The 16,769-nt window shown below is 39.7% G+C and overlaps 1 protein-coding gene across 1 annotated transcript in view; it reads right to left on the bottom strand.

The window, feature by feature from the left end:
- MDFIC2 (MyoD family inhibitor domain containing 2) overlaps nucleotides 1-16,769 on the bottom strand; it is a 49,763-nt gene that overhangs the window by 11,978 nt on the left and 21,016 nt on the right. Inside the window, exon 3 of the mRNA XM_067303671.1 lies at nucleotides 7,842-7,880. Coding sequence (XP_067159772.1) covers nucleotides 7,842-7,880 — 39 coding nt within the window. The remainder of the gene's footprint in view (nucleotides 1-7,841; nucleotides 7,881-16,769) is intronic.

A 16,769-nucleotide genomic window follows, 5' to 3' on the forward strand; every position in this document is an offset into this window, starting at 1 on the left:
ATTAGTGACCCAGCTGACTGTAAAGCCTTCTATAGGCTTACTATAAATCTGTCGCAGGCCTGGCAAAAAATTTTGGCCCAGATCCTAAGCTCTGACAGGCATGTTTTGATGGACTGCATACCAAGCACTTCCACTAATATTTCTTACTAATTATACCATATATTAAAAAAAATGAATGAAGCCAATGTTTATATGTAGCTTTAGCTGCTTTTGATACAAGAAAGAAACACAATCCCTAATAAATTTTCACCTTCAACATTTCTATTCATTATAATTTTTACCATGATGAATGAAGTCAGAACCGGAGAGGGAGGGGGTTCATCTCGAAATCTGTTCAGTGAATGACTGAATTTCCTTCCCTTCACCAACTCGGATTCAGGAAGAAGGGAACAGATGGACACAGGAAGAAGCGGGAGGCAAGCGAAGAATGAAGAATATGGGCGAGGAACAGATGGATTCGGAGGAAACTGAAGAGGAGAGTCAACAAGGATGGTAAGAGAGTTTTCCACTTGACCTTTAAGGAAATCTGCATATACCGTGGGTCAGCTGGATTTTGCTTTGGGATGCACCTGTTTTCCTCCCGGTGGCACATGATGCCTCAGGCTCGTAGGCCATGCCACCGGCACGCACTGGGAAATGCATGCAAACCCAGTACCCAAAATGGGCTGGGCATGGTAAGACGCCCGGGCACCCGAGCCAGCCCAGCAACTGGAGCTTACGATTTTGAAGGGGTATCCTGCACCCTGTTTGTTGCTAGAGTTAGATACTCAAAGTGATTTATGATTTTACCCGCTTAAAGAAAGACATTTGAGATGGCCTGATTTTCAGAATATGCTGAGCATCTGCACTGTGAAGTGTATTGAATTGTATTTCCCAAATCACAAGAAAGTTTCAGAAAATCTCGACTATATTCTTAATTCTATTGAATTGCCTGCATATAGTCCATTGATTCTGGCTTTGCTAGCTATAGAATGGAAAAGGTGAAAGTTAAATATTGGCCATGTGTGTCATTCCCTTTGAAGAAAATGGGAGCCATGTGCACTCACCTAACAGCAAAATTTGGCCCAAACTATGATTTCACAGCTGGGCCCTAACTTCAGGAATGCCAAAGCACTAAATGGCTCAACTGGAGTAACCTGATCAATGCTGTATTTTCACTGTGAATTTAAATTGCACACACAGCAAAAACAGAGTTGGTTTTCCTCTCTTTCAAAATCACCTTTTTCTGCAGAATTGATAACATAAATATCAAGTTTTGCTCTCATCGCACAAACAAGTAAAATGGCAGAAAATGTATGTTTAAAAAATGCACAACATTACATCCTTTTTACTTTTTGGAGACTGTTTAAGAAAATGGCTTCATTAGTTTTGACTGAAGAAAAGATTCCTTTAAGGGATTTCAGTAGGTGACATGAAAAATGTTAATATGAATGATCAAGACAATGGAGGTTAAAACTGTTTTGAAAATATGTTTCTTTTATAGATCTCAGCTGTTGGAAGAGTTACAGAATAAATATACGGTAGTGCTGACATTCAGTGCTGTTTCATCTTAGCAAAAGAGTTTTTAATAAAGAAAATTCTTTTCAAGGAATGCTTTCTGCAGCCAGTCTTCAAAAAGAGGTTTTCCCCCCTCCTAGTTTAATAAAATTAAAGTAATTTATGTCATATTGATATGTCGATATGTTTTTCAATAAACTTTTTCACAGAGTTTTTTTAAAATTCTCTTCACTTTAAAAATTATAATTATATGTCTTCCTCCCACTTTGAAAATGGCACAAGGTGCTCATTTGCAGAGCTCTACTGTTCAAATCTTCACTGAGAATAGAAATGTCATGACTCAGTTAACAATGCTTTATTATTCACATTGATCTTTTTTTATAGTGTTCTTTATCTCAAAAACATTGTAAATCAGATATCTTCCTCCCACTCTTTTGTTCATTTGCAAATTTTTATTATTCTAGTTTAAAAAAGCAATGGAGTGTCAAGAGTCAGTGTATATTGTTTATGTTCTTTTTTGCTTTAAAATTACTTTTAACTATAAAAAGTAAGGATGTACAGCCAGGAAAAAAAAAAAGCTGGATTTAAAGATGCTTAAAATAAGGATTGGAGGAATCAGTGTGAATTTTATGTTGTTCACTTACACCTTAGAGTTGTAACGGACTTTGAAAGAAGGGGGACCAAATATTTTATGAAAAAGCTTTTTATGTGTTAATTCAAAAGTCCCTATTGTATCAGCCATCATTATCTGCATTAGATACCAGACATAATTCATACTTCCCAACAAACACAATAGCAAACTTCACCAATGCTTTTGCAGAGCATTCGCTAGTTGGTTTACAGATGCCTGCCCGGAGACCTGCGCTTTCAATTGCTCTGTGTCAGTGCTTGGTGCCAGGTTCTCGGGAGCCCTTGGCTGATGTGTGCCGAGATAAATCACTAGATTTTCTCAGGAACTTCACAGCACTCTTTTGCTCACAGCAGCAGCTTATTCATAACCTGGTGGGCCGGGTACCTTCTCTTGCAGGCCAGATGCGGGATCTGCAGCCCTGGCAGGATGCTGGAAAGCTGGTCCAGGGCTTCTGAGTGATACGGCCGTGCAGCCCTCAGAGAGGAGCTGCGCGTCAGCCCCAGGACTGGTTTCTAGATTCGATCTTCCAAATTCTGCTTCAGACCCCTTTTTCTTTCCTACCGAGCTTTTCTTTAGGTCTCTCTTTATGTCTTGGGTGTTGTGAGTGCATGAAATACAGTCACTTACCCTCCATGAAATAAATCCATTGCAGTGATTGGGGCTAGTCCAGCAAGCAGCAGGATCTTGTGGCATTTCACATACTGCTTGCTGGTAGGTAATGTTTTTTGGCCTGTTTTGAATTCACTTCCTCCCATTTATGATCAGGGCATCCTGGCACCCTGCTGTGACTCCAGCAGTTCTTGAGAGACATCATCCTCTTTGGGATTTTCCTAGAAGGAATGGCTATTTCTGAGGCTGAAATTAAGCCCCAGATTGGATTTTTGGATCTTGTAGGTGCTGTGGCTACCCTATCATATGAGGCAGCCCTATAAATCTTTTGTTAAAAAAAGAGAGAGTCATCTTTCAATATTCTTTTTTTTCTTTCTTTCTGTTTCAAGGCTAGACCCTCCTGACATTTTGCTAAAAGGGTTTATTAAACCAATTCAGAGCAAGAGAGACTCAACCTGAACCTGTGCCTGAAACCATAGCCCTGTCCTTCCTCTTCCAAGCAGAGGGTTAAGCATCTATTTGTTTTCTTTAATGACCAGGCGATAAGTATGGCTGGAAGGGGGCAATAAGGGACTATGTCACTCCTCGGGACTTGCTGTTCCCATTTCAGGAGATGGAGGGCAGATGCTGAGGGGATGCAAAGAGCCTGGGGGAAGCAGATAGGGGATCTCATCCCTCGATGGTCAGTGCCATCCACGGCCATGCCCGTCCCCATCCCCTCTCCAGGGGTTCTGGGAGGTTCAACGTCATGCAGAGCTCCATGTGGCCACCCAGCTCCTGGGGGGGTGCAGGGATGCACAGGCATCCCACACCCAGCCCTTGGTGCAAATACATCCCAGCACTCACTGGTAGCTACTTGTTATACTTCAATGATAACTTGAAACTGTAAAATTCTCTTTCTTCCTCACTGCAGAGTGTGAAGCTGGAGATTTTGATGCATTATCTTATCTGAACTGATCATGTTGTTTTTAAACTAGAGAAAATCCAGAACTTATTATTATTATAGTCCTTGCTTTGGCAGCACTGCTGCATTAATTCAGTCTTCCTTCCTTCCTCTCAGGGTTAATTGCTCACCCCGTCAGTGAGGTTAAGACTGTCTGACAATATGATCAAGTTTGAAAAGCAAAATCCTAACCAAAACGGAGGAGCCAGAAGTGGACAGTACTTTGTTTAATACATTGGCATAGTAACTAAAGGTAAGTCTACCCTATGGACATGCTTGTGTAATTGCTCACTATGTTTAGTTTGGGAAATTTATAGATAATGTAAAATAGAAAATGTTGAGTTTATTACAAGGGATCTTTTTCCACCTAAAACTCCATGTCATTAAATCTGGAAAGCACTCAAAATTGTTGTTTTAACTGTTGTTGAGTGCTATCTAGTGAAAAGTGCAGATACCTGAAGGATTTCCAGGCAGAATTTGTGAACTTTTCAATGAAAAGATAGCATAGTATATTCCTTTCCTGTCCCATGGTCTTTGGCAACAATACCTCTTTTTGAATGACACTGAAGTTATATGTTTAGAGTTTATTCCCAAAGCAGATATTATGCATGGTGATGGTCACAAAGATATCCTTGCACAGCATTAATGGCAGAGGAAGTTCGAGGCTGTCAGCATTTTGATTTGGTGGGGGGAAACACCGTCAAAACAGCATGTTTTCTTAAAATGTATCCAGTTTAAACGCTGTCAAATAGAGCTGCAAATCACAGAAGATTCAGCATTTCTCATGGACAGTCCTTAAAGCTCTGCTCATAGTAAATTGGCATATGATAATATATAACTACAAAAAAACGGGACTTCTAATAAATTATACAGGCTTTTCTCTGATTTGAATCTGATGATGCATGGCGATCTGTGAGCGTCTTATGTCTTTTAGAGACTTTCCTAACAAACACTCCTATTTCTCTCTCAACTGCACACGGTACTTGAACACAATTGGGAGCTGGACTTGTCTACTAATGCAAATGCTATTAATCTTCCTGCCATCTGATCACCTCACTGGGTGCCTCTGAGCAGCCTTGATCAGGTGGTGTTGAAAAACCATTTGTTTAACTCTGCAAGGGCCTGATCCCATATCAGCAGATGTCAATGGGAAGACTTCCACAGAGCTCAGTAGATCAGGCTCCAAAACAACTTTGGACGTGATTGCTCCTGAAGAGTTCTTGTAGGCAAAGCACTTACCAATTTCTGAAGCAGAAAAGGATGTATTGTGCTGTATCTTTTCCCAAAATATATTTTTGTAGGCAACTCCCAAGCTGCAGAACATCTATTCTGGAGGAACGCAGACTACATTCTCTATTTCTTAATTGCATGAGAGGTACTTTTAAGACAGTGCACTCTGACAAAGGAAAACATGGAAAACATTTTGCTCACAGTATTTAAATGCGCTTCTCTCACTGTGCAGTGGAAGGGCGTGTTTAAAAGTGCAACCTATCACTGGTTTTGGATAGTGTGGGAGACCAGGGAAATTCAAGATGTCTTTCCCTGTGTATATTAACTTATTTGGAGCAAAATAGTGTTCTTAGAAAACATGAATCCTTAAGGCTGAAGAAAGTTTCCTTTGTGACTATGGTGCAAAGGTTTCCAAATGGCTGCTTGTTCATTCGGATGCACAAAATATTTGATTCAGCTTGGTTACAAGTGCAAAAAGGTAATTTCTTCTCACCATGACACCCTCACTGTGGTCATTTCTGCCTAACTTTGTAATAATATTGGCAAGTGCAGTATTAGCACAATTTATTCATTCTATGGGCTTTCAAAGAAGCATGCCTGAATTCCTCTAATCTCATTGAAATGCCTAACCCTCCCAAATCACTGACAGTTTGTTTTCCAAGGAACTGCACTCACAAGGAATTTCGCTAGAGGCTTTTGTCAAAATCAGTGTCCAATGCAAGCAGTGAACACCAGACCTGGGATGGAAAACCAGAGATTTCAAGTTTTGTTAGATGGTAGGCTGGCACATCCGTGGACCACGCACAGGGATAGAAAGCTGGATTTGGCGAATCTCGACACATTAAACTTGCCAAAATCCCAGCAGCGGCAGCACTTGTCTGTCTCCCTTTGGGCTTCCCTTGCCCCACCAAAGTCTGGTGAGGTGAGGTGAGGGTGCGGGGGCATTTGGTCCCTGGGACATGGCCCAGCAGAGGAGCTCGTCCCTCTCCTCAACACCAGTCAGTGCTTCCTCACATGAAGAGTTTCGCTGAGACTTGTACTCAAGACTCAGGTGAATAACCCTTCTAAGCAGGGAGATCACAGCCCAGATCCAGAGAGGAGAAAGCATGTGTAAATTAAATGGAAGAAATGTCACCGTTTTAATGCTGAGATTGGGCAAAATCTAACCCCCATTAATCCTTCAGAGTAGGGCCTCTGGTTTATTCTTTTTTCAATCTATTCTGTATTCAAAGCAAGTACTTTTTTTCTGTCACTATACCGCTATTGTTAACAACTATAAATGTATTAAAAACACAGGGGCATTTTAGTATGTGTATTGTGCATAAGAAATATTGTTACATGACAAGCTCCAATTGGCAAGTGAAAAGAGGTTTTATTGAAGGAAATAGCAGTAGCAAACAGTGAACTATGCAGAATAATGGTAATTGTTCCTTTAACATTGGCAGCGCACGTTCACTTAATATGACTGCTCCTCTGTCTCTGCCTCATCCAGACCCAGCGGACCTGTTAGACAAGCAGGCAGCCACCTCTCTCTGGGATCAAGCTGTCAATGCAAACTTGCTTTCTTTCTATTTCTCGGAGCTAAGCTATACCCCCAGAGCTCCAGAAGCTTTTCCTGAGTGAAAGCTTTAAAAAAGCTCTGTTCTAAATTACATCACACGAGCCATTCTCTTCAGACTGACAGAACAAAAGAGGGGGGGGAAATGCCAAAAGTACCATCTGAATGACTTCTGAGTTGCACAGAATGATTTACCTCTTCATGGTCTATAAGAGCAGACTAAGATTGTCTTGACCTTGCCTACCTAACCCCCAGCAGTGTCCTCTAACTAGCTTCTGATCAGAGAAAGTTTGCATCATGTGTTTGCAATACAAATAAATGCAGGATAGAGCTGCTGTGCACAGCCTTTTGGCTTACAGCAACAGGGTCTTCAGCATCCCATTAAAAATGGTCCTAATGTGGGCATGGTGCTTCCTAAATTTTTTCAATGAGGTGATCTCTAATGCAACCAGCACATTGATGCTGGAAGAGCCCAGCCTGGAGCTGCTGCCCAGCCTGGTGTGCTCACTCTCTAATCAGCTATACCCCAATTTGCAGCTGTGGTGAGGGAGGACTGTGTGGAGAGAGCCGCTGCAGAAATCCAAAAAGTCTCTTAGGTTGGCTCCATCTGGGACTCCCCAGTTAAAGGGGAGTAGCAGGTGCAGAGGGCCTGGATGAGCATCGCCCAATCCTGCTGTGGTTGAACAGGAAGGGGATATATTGGCAGATCTCCCACTTCCTCTAAAGGCTTTCAGGTGGTACCAATGGGTCAGAGAGCTCTCATTCAGTAAAACACGGCCAGCTGGGAAAGAAGAAGGCCCTTCCTCCCACTTCAGATTATAAATAAAGGTAAGCAGGAGACAGCAAGGTCACAGCTATTCTCCAGGTAAGATAGAAAATCTGCAGTCCTTGTGAGGTGGCTAGGTGTTGGTTTGGATTTTGGCAGCTTTGCCTCATTCCAGAGTAAGCCACTGAAACCCTGCAAATTGAAACAAGCAGGCTTTGTGCAGCTCATAGGCTGACTCTTCAGGGGTCCTTACTGAACTTTCTTATCAGAATGTGTATAAAATTGAAAGTGTTTAATCCATGTGATCCAGCAAAGCATGCAGTTTAGCCAACTGCACTTCTATGTTTGTTCTGCTACTTTGAATAAACCTTGAACTTCTTTAACTCATATTAGTACAAATAATAGTATCATCTTAAAGATGGGCTAAAATCTGAATCAGATGATGGGTCAATATTAAGGCAAAAAATATGCTGCTCAGATTCTTCATAGAACTAGAATAATTCAGCTCCTTTTCTTGCATGAAAGAGGCTACTTCAATCATTATAAATACATGGTACTGTTATATGTACTGTGGGAAGAAAGAACTCAGAAAGGTGGGAGGACTTACCAGAGTCTCCAAGGGGCTGTAGGATGGGGCCATCCAGTTCTGGAAAACAAAGTTAGAGAGAAAGGCTTCACTATGTGGGGAAACCTTCCTCAGTTGATGAGGCAGGTTTTGCTACCCAATGTAGATGCTGGCATTTTTAAAACTGCTGCATCTGCTCAAAACCTTATTGTAATCACAGGAGAGAGAAAGGTTCAGCTACTAAGGTGCCTCAGGGGCTTAGTCATCTAATTGACTTCGCAGCATGGAGGGGGAAAAAAATGCTATTACTAGGAGATACCTCTTCCTTTAAAGATCTGGCATCCTCAGGCCTCTCACTGAGACCTTTTTTTTCCCCAGAGGACAAACCTGGTTTCCATATGATTGGCACAACCTGTCTTAACCAGAGCAGAGACAGAGCCCCAAGGATCCTGGCTCACTAATACAGCATTCATCCATGAGTTTTTGGTGAGTAATGTTTACATTTATGGTTATGTCCTTTTTGTGGCTCTGGTCTGAGTTGTCTTCACGCACCTGGTCAGTGAAATGGTATTGCCTTGTTCGGTAAGGAACCGACTTAATGCCCATTAAAGCTGATGGAATGCTTGGCTTCAGGGTGTACTATTTCAGGTGTTATATCTGCTGCTTATGCCAAATTGTGAAAATCTTAATTGGGCAAAATCTTCATTTAAGTAATTGGGACTGAAGAAAATGCTAATAATGAACCTGAATACTGACATCATCACTGTATATTTTATCACATCCCTGTTCCTATCAGTGGTAAATATGAAGATGCTAGAGCTTCAGTGTTTGAAGCTAGCAAAGTGAATTAAACATAACCACTGTAATGTATGCAGTGTAGCTTTCTAAACCATAGTTTAGGCATAATAAGCTGGGTCCAAGTTTAGCTCATCCATCTTTATTTTTCAGTTTCAGGGTGGAGATGTTTTGTAGTTTTTTAGCTATATGAGGGCTTTTCACTGCCTTTCATTACCATGGTATCTATATATCTCATAAAATCAATAATATTGGTGTCTATGGCACTATGTGTTTCCCCTCTGCTTGGAGGGAAAAACCTAGATATTATCTAAATGAGGAATTATATACTGGGTGGCATTGCTATGTTATAGGATGTGGGATTTTGTGCCATGCAGGTGCCACTCAAAGATAGAATGGTTTGAAGTCTCTCTGGTAAATCTGTACTTGGGTCTAAATGTATGAATCGGGGAAAAAATACTAGCTCACCTTGTAAATCTCAAGTTGTATCTGTCATAGTGGCAGCCAGAAGCTTGCTTGCTTGTAAAAGGAGGAAATTTGATCTGGAAGTAATTTTGAGACAATAGACAGGGTGCCATGGCCCTGTTTCCAGGCTGCTGCTTGATTAAAGCACAAATGGTCTTTCAGCAGGACAGCAGCAAGGTTCCTGATGACACAGGGACAAGTGTGCCTGTAGGCCAAGACTTCATGGGTTGCTGACACCCCACCACAGGCAGGCCCTGCACACCTGGACAGGTCTTGTGCACTAGTTGGCTTAGAAGAAACTAATTTGTTTGTGCTACCGTACAAACCATGCTACCCTCTGCTCGTACCCTACAGCGATTCACATCCTGTACTGATCTGCCTGGTACACTGTTAGCTACCTGCTTTGAGGACATATATGATGGGTTGCCTGCTCTTGTCTCAACCTAGGTCTGCTTCCACTTTGAAGTCTGTAGGTGACTTTTATTCTCCCTTTCACTCTACAAGTATGTGCAGTCCAAACTTTCTTCTAGCTTTACGAAAAAGAGAATGGTAGCCTATGCCTTTTTCCATGTGTTTATTTCAAGCCATGATTCTTCTAGGAAATGTGATTTGTTTCTGTCTTTCAATAACAAATGACAATGATTAAGGATGCATCTCTGCCAGATGCCTTCTAAGTGGTTTCAAGTAGTTTACTTAAAGAGGGATTATTTCACTTCTCACAGAATACGCGGCAGCTGTGAGGTAGTGTTGAGCTCACACAGAGCAAGGCCACTGAGCATTTAAGGAAGGAAATGTAAGGTCCAATACACAGACAGTAAGATCACAAGAGCTTAGAGAGAGTTTGCAAGTGTGTTGTAGATGAAAGTGCAAAAAAAACAACTGGGCACTTCCTTTACTGATGATTCTGAGGTGGCACCAGGAAGACTAAGAAAGGCTAGCGAGGTCAACCTCCCATTGGAGATAACTTCTTAAACCCTGACTGTCCCTCACTGAATGCCTAGACTAACCATTTAATTTTTGTGTGCCTTAATTCCACCCCTATAAAGTGGGGACAGGTATACTGCCTAATTGTATATGATTGTTTTAAAGCTGAAGTCATGTCTCCAAGTTAATATATGCCCTGTAAATGCAGTTGTCAATGTTTTTTTTGGTTGCCCTGTTCAGCTCCAGAAAGCATCTTAAATTCTATGCAGTTAATTTCTATAGCTATTGCAGTTTATGACCACTAGTTAGCTACAACAGGAGAATCAAACTTTGCAGACTCCTGAGTTTCTTTCCAGCTTGTAGTTTTCCTTCCTGGCCAAGTCTGTTTTCTACTCTTGCCACTCCCTTTCCTTCTGTTTAAGGGGATTAGCAATACCGAATAGCCCCTTATAAGAACTAAGTCATTTCCATTTTAACCAGGGAAAATTTTTATGCTATGTTTGACATGAAAGATCTGTGCATGTATCTGGTTTGGGTCATGGTAAGCCAATCATTTGTTAGAAGACCAGTGTACAATGTGTACTCTTGCTCTTAGTTGTATATTTACTGGAATTGTCTGTTTGGAAAGTTGGTATGAGCATTGCTAATCTAATTTTTGCTCAGTTGGAGGTGATGGAAATATAAAGATAGGAAATAAAAGGTTATTGCCATGTGTGCTGAACTGTGATTTGGTAACAGTAGTTGTCTTGTAGTCAAGTGGTCATCAAAACCTTTCTTGGAGCAGCAATAAACTTAAAAAAAAAAAAAATCAGGAAAATGTATCAGTTTTCAAAGAGTGAAGAAAGATACAGCAATTATTGTGACATGGATTTTCAGTCTGTTTCTGATTATCCTTTTGGCTGGAGAGTTGGGGTTTCTAATTGTAAGGTTAAGGAATCCTTTTTATCTATCTCTTGCCTCCTAATCCTCTGCTAGACAGTATTGTTTTCTGTGCCTTTTGTCTTCTGGGGAAGGAGACAATCTCTGGCTCATGTGAACATCTTGTTAAAGTCTGCAGAGGATTAGGGGGTGTGACAGTTTTCTTGCCGAGCCTTTTTATTGGGGATTTTTATGCCTGCTTTTCTGGGAGGTCTTTGAAATGTCTTTTATGTAGCAATCATTTCACTCTTTCTTTGTTGTCTCAAATGTTGAGGCTGTATTCTTCTCATCTGTTCCTGTTTATATTCCATACTAGCTGGTCATAACAATCTGGCTTGAAATAGTACACTGTCATCACTCCATGTGTGTCTGAATCACAGAAGTGCTGCTAACTGCTCTACCGCAACAGCAAAGTTGAGTTTCATTTTAGCCAAGCTCAAGTTTTAGCATGGTTATTTAGTATGAAATACTGTTAAAGGGTTTCCAGGTGAAAAATACTGTAGTTTAAAAAAACAAAACAAAAAAAACAGGAGTTGGACATTTCCACAGCTATGCATAGGCATTTAAAAATGCTTCTGCTATGAGATAGATCCCACTTAGGGTGGCATTCATCATAGCAACTGTAGTTATTTAAGTTAGGTGTTCAGTCTGGGCTAAAGTCTTGTTATAATCCACATAAGAGACAGGCCTGTCTTGCTGGCCGTTTGTCCCATCTTGATTACAAGTGTTTAAGCCAGGAATGAATTGCTCTTTGGAAGTCTTCTGTGCCCCCCCACCCACCCCTTTGCCATTGGCTGCAACAAAATACAGACAATTAGCGCAGGCTAGAAATCCAACTTTTATATGACTGAAGTTGGATAATATGGAGACTAAGCCTGACCAAAGCAGTGAAAGAATTCACTTAAGAAAAGCTGAATAAGCTTTCTTTGAAAAAGGAAAATTTTATTAATTTCACATTTCAGTTTCAGAAAGCTATGGAGTTGGTCTGTATATTTTAAGTCTTGGTAAAACACAAGGTTTTCTTCTAAGAAGTTTTATGAAATCAGTGTTTCTATTTCTTCAGCAGCTATCTTAAGATGCATAGACTTTTCAAAAATCAACCCAACTGTTTTTTTAAATGAAATGGTAAGCACATGTTATAGCTGATTTCCCATGATGCTGATTTCTGACCTTATGCAAGCTCAGGTACCTCATGGGGAGTTTCTAGATTCAAGGTTAAGCAAGGAGCCAGGTTATGTGATCTTACTAATAATGAAGGTCTCAAAAATAGCTTTCTTGGAGAAAATGGCTTCATCACCTTCCCCTGGGAGAAGACTGAGGTAAAGATTCTGTTTCCATGAAGTTATGACGAAAAGTGACTGACTAATGTGGACGAGATCCTGTTTCAATTTTTACCTAGCTAAACTGTTATTTATTTCAACTTTACAACTGTTATATCTTTGTAGAGGAAGGAGGTACCCACTTAGATGTTTATCTTTTGCTCTAGTAAATACCTTTCTAAAAGGTATTTTTCTCTCCCCTATCAGCAATTTGCCTCATATAACAGTGTTTTTACCTGTATTCGCTTGCAGCCTCCCTATCCTAATTTCTAGTGTCTAAAGCCATATATAATCTCCTTCTGTTTCGCACTTAACCACAAAACCCACTCTTCCAGATGTGACCTCAGTTTATTTTATATAATGTGTCTTTTGTTAGAGTATTTTATACAAAGCATAATATGCAATGATACGGCACTGATGTTTATCAAAAATACGTTTCACACTGTACTTATTTCTATTCCTGTCTTTTGGATCAAGTACAATACAGCTGCAGATTAATACCACCTTTTAAAATAGATTTAATGTGTTTATTTTCTTACCACATTCACTCCGTCCAATAACTTGTTATATGGATTATACTTAATGGGAATCTTGTGGGACTATCAAAGGGCATTTATTTTCTATTGAAATAACAATTAAGATAACACACAAACTAATATAGTAATCAAACAAACCTGACAAATAACAAAAACTTTTTTAAAGCTGCAGAGGCATGCTAACAAATCTATTTGATCAATATATGGGATGTGAAAAAAGAGGAGACAAGATTGACTGATGAATAAAATGGAACTGACACAAATAGGCTGACAGCCAGTCGCAAGTCTCTTTAGGGCAAATGCAATTAACTTAGAATAATAGACTCAAATTTGATGGTTAGAAATGCATTTTTATTAACAATCACAGCCTGAATCATTATGCGCTCTTATGAATAAAATTGTACTTATATTGAATGTCTGTGTATATGTGTATGCATGTACATACAAAAAAAATCTTGCTGAAGGAGAGCTTTATTTTTGTGTGACAGAGAATAACAGTATGAGATTTAAAATAAAAAGCATACACAAGTATAAATCTAAATATTCAAACCAGTGATATAAAAATCACATATATGGTATGCTAGTATTAACAATAAAGGCAATAAGCATCAGTCCCAGGACTGCTTGTTCTTTTGGGAAGTGAAATTGCAATCAGGGATTTACAGATTTCATTCTGAGGCAGAGAAGTCATTACTAGAAACATAAGCTCATTCTCTTTACTTTAATAGGTATTTTAAATCATTCATTTAGAAAATACATTAACTATTTATTGTAAAGGCAGTACATTTCTATTGGCGTTCCATTTTCATGCTTTTTTATAATCCTTTTAAACAAATTATTTTATTAAAAGAAGATTAGAATTAGCAAAAGGATCCTGCCAATTTTTGAAAATGCTACTCTTGAAGAAGGATATTTCCCATTATTAACAGGTATGAGGTATTAAAACTTTAAAGGGAGGGAAGATATTCAATTGCTAATGTGTCCTTTTTCTGTGACCTTCATTGCAGAGGCTGATTGCTATTTGTAAATTACTTTCAAAATTATTAATCTCATTTAACTTCTGAATAAATATAATCTTTTTTCCCCCCAAACATCCTTGGGATTTAGATATTAAAAGAGCTGCCTATAGGATACGCTATGGTGCCAAAGTGTCTTATTTGTTGGAAAAAGATTAAAAAAAAAACACTTAAAGAAATGCTAGATGGTATTAGCAAAGTATAACATGAATGTGAAACCATGATACTCACAGTGCTTGGTGGTTAAATATCTTAAGAAGATGTAATGTTAGAAAATAAAATCATTGCACTGGAAATGACTTTAAATCAAGTGTTCTCCATCTCAGTATCCTCTCTGGACCACTGGCTGGCCAGGGACTGAACAGCAGCAAAATAGAATGCTCTGTAGTTGCATGAAGAAGCTTGTATATAAAACTGTCATGCTTCTCATTATGTTTCTGGGGTTGCGAACCTGGATCCAAGCAGCAACCATACTCAGCTTACTCCACTGAGGCAGTGGTTTTAATCCTCCCTGTTTCCCAGAAAGAGTGAGAAGTGCACAGATGTCCTGGGAAGCCAGACTGCCTGCCTTTGAAGAGCCCCTTGCTTCTTGTTGGGGAAATACTCATGAAAACCACAGAGAAGCAGGGATAGCATGAGGCTGGAGATTTTCCTGTAAGCACCTGGGCTTGGGGGGAGTCACTTTCTTTTTCCCTTGAAGTGGCCATAAGGTCATTGCCATGGGGGAAAAATTTCTCAGCAACTCCAAAAGGTTGCTGGAGACTTTCCAGCATTTTTTTCTCCTTCCATAATCTACTCTAGATATTCATAGCAGCCTACCACAACATTTCCTGAGCTGGCTTCTTAAATAGCTGAAACTGCCTATTGTTACTGGTAAGATGGACGGATCATATGTTGTTCTAGCTTCAACAAATCTGCTGTGTGTCTAAAAGGAGAGAATAATAGTATGGAGTCTGGCATAGGGTTGATTTACTTTGACATAGAAATTATTGGAAAATGCTCAGAGACTAGGACTGCTAAAGATTTCTTGCAGAACTGGATTTGGTTAGGAGGGAGTTGAAGTAGTCAAATTTACGTTATCAATTCAGTTTGTTCTCTCTAACATCTGTGTAGATGCGTGACTGGAGACCAGTGGAAGAAAAGCTACTTTTTGAATGTGTTGCCAGACAAAGACTACATGCTCCTTTATGACCAGTCACTTAATATTTTAAATGGGCAAAAGATCCTAAAATAATTTATATGAAAGTTTTAGTAGGTAAACAAGCTAAGGAGGAAAGACCAGATGATCTGCTGATTTATATGGAGACAGCTTTTTGCAGTTAATTTACAATTAATAAAGGGACTGGGGCTGTGGGCTCTGTTCTTTTATCTTGTTGGTTTTAGGCTAGTGAAATATTGCTCAACTCCATGCAGTGTTTCCTAATGTATGGTGATATAAGAGAAGGGAGACTGAGGCCCTGCATGATGATAGACTAATTCTCCACTGATGTAATCACCCAACCAGAACAAGAATGACTCACTCTATCCATAAATATCCTAAGGCCTGCTTCTGATCACATTTAAATTTGTTCACACCAACCTCATCTCATTTGCTTGAATGGTCTTACTCCTGAGTTAGTCTAATACATGCAAGAGGAAACCCAGGCCTTTAAAAATCAAATCATAATTAGTTTCTCTCTTCATAGCTGCTTTAGTTAAAAATTATATATATGAAAGCAAAAGAGGATGCTTTAAAGTGGAAGAGGTTTGTTTTTCTTTTTTTCCTCTTAACCTAGCAGCAGTAGAATTTTTGGTAATGTATCATATTTACAATATGTTTCTATTGGCATTCAGGCTCTGTGCTTTTATATTCCCTTTTCAGAAGTTGTTTCATTAAAAGAAGATTAGAACTAACAAAATGTAACTACCAGGTTTTGAAAATACTTCTCCTGAGAAGGATATTTCACTCCATCACCTGCCTTTTTTCCCTACTCATTCATCTTAAATGTGTTCAAGCTCAGAACTCTGATTTCACCCTTTCATGCTCCCCAAATATTAAAAGATTCCAATCTACATCAGTTTCCATTTTCATCAGTTTTTATCAGCTATGAATATGGTTTGGCCAAGATGTTCTCAATAAAACAAATACTTTCACTTTATGTTCTATTCACCTTGTCCTAGAGCAGGATTCGCAGGTGCCAGGCAATCAGGGGTAACTAGTCTGGTACCTGAGAAGTGTTCGCGTATGAAAATTCTAGGCCAGTATCCACAGGTACTGCATGGAAAGCCAAAAATAGATTACACAAATATATTTTTTCCTGTGAAGATACCTGCAGCTAGGTGAAATTTTCAGGTAGACAGGCTTAGTGGTGGCCAACAAGAATCCTGACAGAATGAAGAATCTGGATGGGGCAGCAGGATCTTCCTTGTAGACTGACTCTTCCTGTATACCTACATATGTATACATTTATGATATCTAAATTGCGTAGATATGGATAGACAATATATTTGCATATTCCTCCTCTTCACAGTGAGATCTTACAAGCAATGGCTAATCCTCGTATGCTCAGTGATGAGGGCTCTGCCAATGACTCATTCTCCCTATCATGTGTACTGTTTTTTCCCCTTATTAGCATTTGGTGCTTGTGGCTGGGAAGTGATAAACAAGCAAATTGCTTACAAAAGATGTATTTATTTGTAACTTCTATTTATTTAAGGGGCACAGCACTGATTTACTGCATATGATTCAACACTGTCCTTCAGGCTGAGTTGCACTAGGCATGGTGGTGTGTCAGTGCCACAGGCACAGAGGGAAGACAGTATATTTTAAATGTGAGGGACAATGCCATAAAGAATCACAGATGATGGAATGGGAAATGACCTAGCCCAGCTAGTCCCACCCTGGATGGTGCAAAATTTCTGTAGGCTAATCCCTTAGGTGTTTTTTCCTCTCACTACTTCTTAGACACCATGGAGTGATGGCGCCTGAAACACTTCCTCAGGCAGAGCACTGCCTAA

The sequence above is a fragment of the Apteryx mantelli genome, chromosome 12 (assembly GCF_036417845.1).
Source record: "Apteryx mantelli isolate bAptMan1 chromosome 12, bAptMan1.hap1, whole genome shotgun sequence".
In the NCBI taxonomy this organism is placed as follows: domain Eukaryota; kingdom Metazoa; phylum Chordata; class Aves; order Apterygiformes; family Apterygidae; genus Apteryx; species Apteryx mantelli.